At 32.9% G+C, this 6,394-nt stretch overlaps 2 protein-coding genes across 2 annotated transcripts in view; one reads left to right on the top strand and one right to left on the bottom strand.

Annotated features, from left to right (window-relative positions):
• LOC118747930 (monocarboxylate transporter 10) overlaps positions 1–6,394 on the bottom strand; it is a gene marked incomplete at its 3' end in the record, with an annotated part of 327,741 nt that overhangs the window by 9,886 nt on the left and 311,461 nt on the right.
• LOC118747940 (syntaxin-5-like) lies at positions 1,220–2,813 on the top strand. The gene is made up of 2 exons (XM_036482178.1): positions 1,220–1,666; positions 1,727–2,813. Exons 1-2 carry the CDS (start codon positions 1,512–1,514, stop codon positions 1,827–1,829), a joined length of 258 nt encoding a protein of 85 aa, XP_036338071.1. The 5' UTR covers positions 1,220–1,511; the 3' UTR covers positions 1,830–2,813.

Genomic DNA, 6,394 nt, shown 5'->3' with positions numbered 1-6,394 from the left:
TATAACGACGAAAAAATTACGTTTGAAAACATAAGCAAGGCGCAGTAGGACATGTTTTTGAATATAGATCAAATCTTTATTGGTAATAATACAGAAACCTTTCTGAAAAAGCCCGGTCTTTGTCAATCCGAAGTGATTGAAGTTAAAGAATATATTTTAAAGTTTTATGTTGAGCTTATTGTTCAATTTAAAAAGCGATTTGATTTTTCCAGAAAAGATTTGCAATATCTGTCTATAATAACTCCAACTGAAGTTATTTCAAATGATGAACTTTCGTTGTTGCCTTTACTTTCAACATTTCCGTATTTGGTTGAAGGAAACTCGGAAGATGTTAATACAGAATGGAAAATGTTGAGGCTAAGCAACATCGGCCTTCAGCCTGATATGGATATTATAGATTTTTGGGAAAAAGTCTCATTGCAAAAAAATGGGTTGGGAGAACAATGTTTTAAAAATCTCACGAGTTTCGTATTTAATATTTTGTCACTACCACATAGTTCTGCTGCTGCAGAAAGGAAGTTTTCCGACTAGAAACCAACTAAATATAAGTACTGTTGATACAATAATGCTATCAAAAGAATTGATTGCTGAAAAAATCGAACCACACTATGTGTGGTGTGCAAATGAAGCATTCAAGTAAATACATACATAAGTGCATACGTACATACTTTAGTTAAAGTTACCAAAGGCCCTTAATGATGAATTTGTTTTTAAGTGAAGCAAACAATTTTTCAAGCTTTTATATTGAATGCTTTATCGCGGGTTTCTGGAAACAACATTCACAATTGCATTTTCAAGATATAAATAAACGGAATATTTTGAAAAAAAAGCATATTTCCAAAAATTGTATGTGCCTTGGGTAATGTGAATAATCACACATATGTAGGTACATGTATTTTTATACGTATTTCTTGTAAATTTTCAAAATGTTAATTTTACACACACTTCCTTTTTTTTACATACATGTATAAATTGTTAAGCTTTAAGTTTGTATTGATCGAAAACCGAATATCTGCATTCTTTATGAAACAAAACTTATATGATCTCAAAAGCGTAGTTAAATAAAATGTTCCTTATTAGAAAACTGTAAGTTTTTTATTGAAATAACTAAAATGATATTGGTAGATTTTTTCCAGATATGGTAGATTTTTTTCAATTGGATGGTAAGTTTTATTTTTTTCCAGTGGCAACCCTGGTTACAATCTAAATTAGCCAGCATGGGCACCGACTTCAAACAGATACTAGAAGTGCGTATAAAAAATCTCAACCAACAAAAAGCGCGTCGGGACCAATTCGGGCAGTCACCAATTGCTGCTAGCACTGTTCGCTCGAGTACAGCGAAACAGGGCTCCTTGCTGTTAAGCGAAGAGAATACGGCCGTAAGCATTGACATGGCCGCAAGTGATACAACACCATTGCTGGGTGCAGTCTGAGGTAGTGGAATACAGACGCAGCAGCAGATTGCATTATATGATGACTCCGATAGTTACGTGCAACAGCGGGCTGAGACTATGCAGAACATTGAATCGACTATTGTCGAGCTAGGCGGTATATTTCAACAATCAGCACATATGGTTAAGGAGCAAGAGGAGATTGTGGAGCGTATCGATACAAACATACAAGATGCCGAATTGAACATAGAAGCGGCGCATGGTGAAATATTGAAGTACTTCCAAACTGATAAAAATCTTCGCAGTACTGATATTCTTTTTCATATTCTTCGTAGTTTTCCTTATATAATAACGAATATGTTTGTGACACGGCAAGATTTTAACAAGTTCAGATGCGCGGTCTTAAAGTTGTGGGTTTTTAAATACATAAATATATAATATCCTATTCATATACATACATATAAAAAACACTAATGTAATAATGAAATTAAGTCTTATATGCCACGTGAAACACGATAGCTTTTAGAAGCAGTCACGTAGGGTTAGACACTAATTCTGCCAATAATAAAATTACTTCACTTAGTTTCACTTTTTTTCAAAATTAGTAGAGATGATCCTGTGTAATAAAGAACCGATTTATGTAATCATAAATATATAAAGAAAAGTTTAAAGCTAAATAAAATAGAAATTGTTATTGGCAATAAGTACATGTGCTTGTTTATTAATAATTCAAATATTATGTTCAAACAAATTTAAGTGAAAGGTATGCAATTTCAAGAAAAAAGCAATTGCTTAGTTTTTATCCATACGGCTTAACATTTCCGGTAGGAAGCAGAAGGTCAGTATGTATAAATAAAAAGCTTTATCAAGGGAACGTGTTATATTTTCAAATAACAAATAAATAAAAAATACATCGTAATGAAATGTTGCCGTTTATTGCATGTGATCTGATGCCGGATTCAATTTATAGGTTCTCGTAGGTAGCTCGTTCTCGAAGTCATCAGTGGTGAAGTGTTTTACACAGATGACGCTGGTTCGGGCGTTGAAATCCGTTGGTCTCCGGCAGAACTGGATCCACTTTTCAACCAACTCAATGTCGGCCAGAAAAGTAAAAAAAACTGCACCCAGATCCTTTGGCACTAACACTAGCACAATTAACCACTGCACACCTCATTTTTTTCTTTAATTTATAACTTTTTTATAAGTTTTCACAAAAAACAAAACAACGCTCAAAATCTTTCCAATTTGTAAATTTGTGAAGTTGAAATAACCTAAAATGTCACGAACCAGAAAATGTAAACAAAAGTATTGTGTGACGTCAGCGAATGGGTGGATGCTGTCAAATCGACGAAGAGAGGGTTAGCGGTCCGCGAATGGCGCGACCTTTATTTTCTGGATCGTGGTGGGTGATGATCTACGTTAATAGGCAAAACCAACCGCAACGTTGTTGTATCCAATACCTACTATTCAATTACAAGTTTTGTCTAACCAAGCACAAGAAAATTAGCAAAGTACGAAGTTTCATTTAAAAGCAAATGCTCATTTATATGGTTTCCTCAGCTTGAAATCTACAGCTACCTAGTGCTTTGGTAAGAGCTGACCTATTTACTACTTCATTGACAATATATACGGAAATGGCGTCGAACTCACCGTAAACTTGTAAATTTTATGCTGTGTAGGCTTGTGCATGGTCATACATAAATTTTTATGCACAATAGGGTGGTCAACAAAAAAGTTAGGTCGGAGTTTTAATCTCTTGCCCCCTAGGATTGTACTACATCGAAAAAATATTACCCTTGTTGAAGTGTTGAAGTAAAACTTCCTAATCGAGTTCGGAGATGTTTGCGTTAAATATTTAACACCAAGTCATAAAATCTATATCGTCCGTTAGAAAAACGACCCGGCGCACAGTGGCTTAGCCCCATACATTGTTTGGAGGAAATTAGAAGTAGTAGGCGTAGAGCTTTAATTTTTAGGATGCAACCTCTAAGGACATAAATCATGAAAAAAAACGAAAAATGGGTGTGATCGGTTTATTTTAAAGCATACCTCCCATACAAATCTAACCTAAAAATGCATTAAAAGGGCACCAATGAATAAAGGACTCCCAAATTTCGTCCATATATTCTCAAGGATGGAATAAGTAAACATACAAAAAATTAGCAAAATCGATTTTCTTTAACGCATACCTCCCATACAAACCTAACCTCAAAAACGCACGAATGCACGAGTCCGAAATTTTGGCCATATATTTATAATCCTACCACTATTAAAAACTAGCAGAGCACCCGACGTCGTTCGGGGTAAACAAATAAGAATGTAAAAGAGTAATACAGATATTCAGTTCAGCATAATGTAAAGGAGACAAACTATTTTCTTTGTTTACATTAAGCCATCCTTATGAGCCATGATTCAATAATACAAGGTTATGTAAATTGTGACAGCTCATATTTGACACTCCTTTATTCAGATTTGTATTTTGGAAGTAGGTAGAAAGGGGAAAAATGTGATCGCCTTTTGCGAAAACGGTAGTAGCAAGGTACTACAAAAGGTACGCAAAGTATACAATTAGAAGCAAAAAGTGTATTATTAATTATATGCAAATTTGCAATATATTTGGCGTTTTAATGGAAATACTAAACAATACATAAAAATATGCATTTCTGATTTCAGTTATTCGTCATTTCCTGGAAGAAATCTAGAACACCGACCGTTCAGCTATGCAAATTTCAACTAATGGAAAATTATTTGGCGCAAGTGAAAAATTAAGACGTTCTAGAAGGTTAAATTTCAGGTTTTAGATTTTTTAAATATTAACATCTTGTGAACTATATAACCGATTAAAAAACTGATGACGTCACCATGAAGATAATTAGTTTGTCTTTCAGCTGATGTAAATCATTTATAGATTTTTGTATTTTTAAACCAAAACCACTATTTATTTATGTTATTTTTTTCGTGAAATAACCTTTTTTGAAAAAACTGCATAATTAATGGTAAAGGAATTTATATTGTTTAGAAAGTACAAGTTATTACCTTTAATTCGATATTACGTATTTTGTCATAATCTACTTTTGGGATTCAACAATTTAGTGATAATAAAAAATACAAATAAATAACGCAAATAAACCTCTTATCTTCTTTATTTTTTACCTGCGCCACATAAATTTGGTATCGTTGAAATCAGCGTAAAAAGTTCTATTAATCGGAATTTTGGTTATTTTATAGCTAAACGGTCGCTATTCTACACTTGTTCTAGAAAATTACCCAAACGAAGGTGATGCTCACGAATATTTAGTATGAAGAATTTTTGGTTTTACTACTAATATCACTAGAAACTGTAGAGTAAGCAACATTCTGCACAAGTAAAGGAGCCGATTTTATGTGTGGAAGCGAGAAGACTGCTTTATTACAAAACCTTGCTATTATTGAATCATGCTTATGAGCCATACTTTTAGCTTTATCGTGCTTTAACTAATATTGTTTACTTAAATTTATTTTTAGCAATTTATTAATTTCTTTAGATCCGCAAACTCGTTATCCGTAGTTATTCGATAAAGCTTTTATCTCAGTTTATTTGTCACTCCTCTTCGACTTAAAACGACACAATTTTAGCTGCTGGAAAATGCGGGTTTTGATGAAAGTTCCTTTTTTCAAGCCTACTAGGAATTTAATTTTCTTCGAGTAATTCATTTGCATTTTATTTCGACCGAGACAAATTCTTGTATTTCCGCGTTGAATAGAGAAAACCTGATTTATTACCTCTCCAATGGTATCCCATTTTTGTAAATAGAAATATTGAACTTATAACGGAATTTCGTTGACCCAACTTTAGGGCTGCCAGACGTCCCGGTTTTCCCGGACATGTCACGGTTTTAGACTGTTTGTCCCGGTGTCCCGGTCCAACCTTAAAATGTCCCGGATTTCACTTAAGTGTGCAGATTTTAATTGCAGAAATTTTTATTTGCTCGTTTTATTTTCGTGCGTGCTTTACTTCCAATGTAATGCCGAATTTCCACTAGGAATTGAAATGACAAAAAATGTATGCCATTTAAAAAAATGCCATGTGGAAATGAACTTAATGACTATTTTTTAATGTAATGACACGATTATTTTTTAATGCCCGACTTTGTCATTTGTCATTTTTGCCATTTAATGCCTAGTGGAAATCCAGCATAAGTTTTCGCGACAAAGTTTATATAATATAAAAATGTGTGTTTATAGTGTTTTAATTACCCCTAGAAAATGCCAAAGAAAATGTATAAATTCCTTCCCGCTTTAACAGAAGAGTTGCCATTTGTTTATATTTATTGACGTTATATTACCTTAAAAGAGAGCCTCACTGAGTTGTCCATCACATCTTGTTTAATACACCTTGGCCAAACCTCCTAATGTAGAGGAATTTTTTCCCTTCTTTCATCTCAATGGACTAAGGAAAGAAATTCGCTCAATATAGGTAAATACATACGTTAAAAATGTCGTGTACAGAGTTTTACAATTACATATATTAAGGAAAAGTCAGAAGTTGAAACAAACTCACAGCAACGAAAAATATGACTGATTTTTTAATGATTTTTTTTTCATGGAACCTAGTTTACTTATAAGTACAGTACCGTACAAAATTATTAACTCAGAGAATTTTTCATCAGATATTTTTGGAAATGTAGCTTTTTAGCCAATTAATAAAGTGCAAGTCTAAAGTTGCTACAAAATCGCGTTGATTTTTAGCAATTTTGTTTTTGCTGGCAGTGTCTTCCATGCAAAAGGAATTGTCAAACATAGTTTGTATGGAACAAAACTTAATTTTCAAAATTCCTTGAAATTTTCTGAGTTCTGCACAAAGTTTAGAAATTTTATTTTTATGTTTTTTGATGTAGTATAAACTGTATTTTTATAAAAAATTAATACAAAAAAATGTTGCATGCATTGTGAAAAATTCTCTGTGCCAATTGTGTTAAAATCAATTTATAAAATAAACCCCAAAGGTCAACATAAAATTAAAA

The sequence above is a fragment of the Rhagoletis pomonella genome, unplaced genomic scaffold, assembly GCF_013731165.1.
Source record: "Rhagoletis pomonella isolate Grant_MI unplaced genomic scaffold, Rhpom_1.0 Rhpom_scaffold_00001, whole genome shotgun sequence".
Lineage (NCBI taxonomy): Eukaryota > Metazoa > Arthropoda > Insecta > Diptera > Tephritidae > Rhagoletis > Rhagoletis pomonella.
This window is presented reverse-complemented; position numbering and strand designations above follow the sequence as displayed.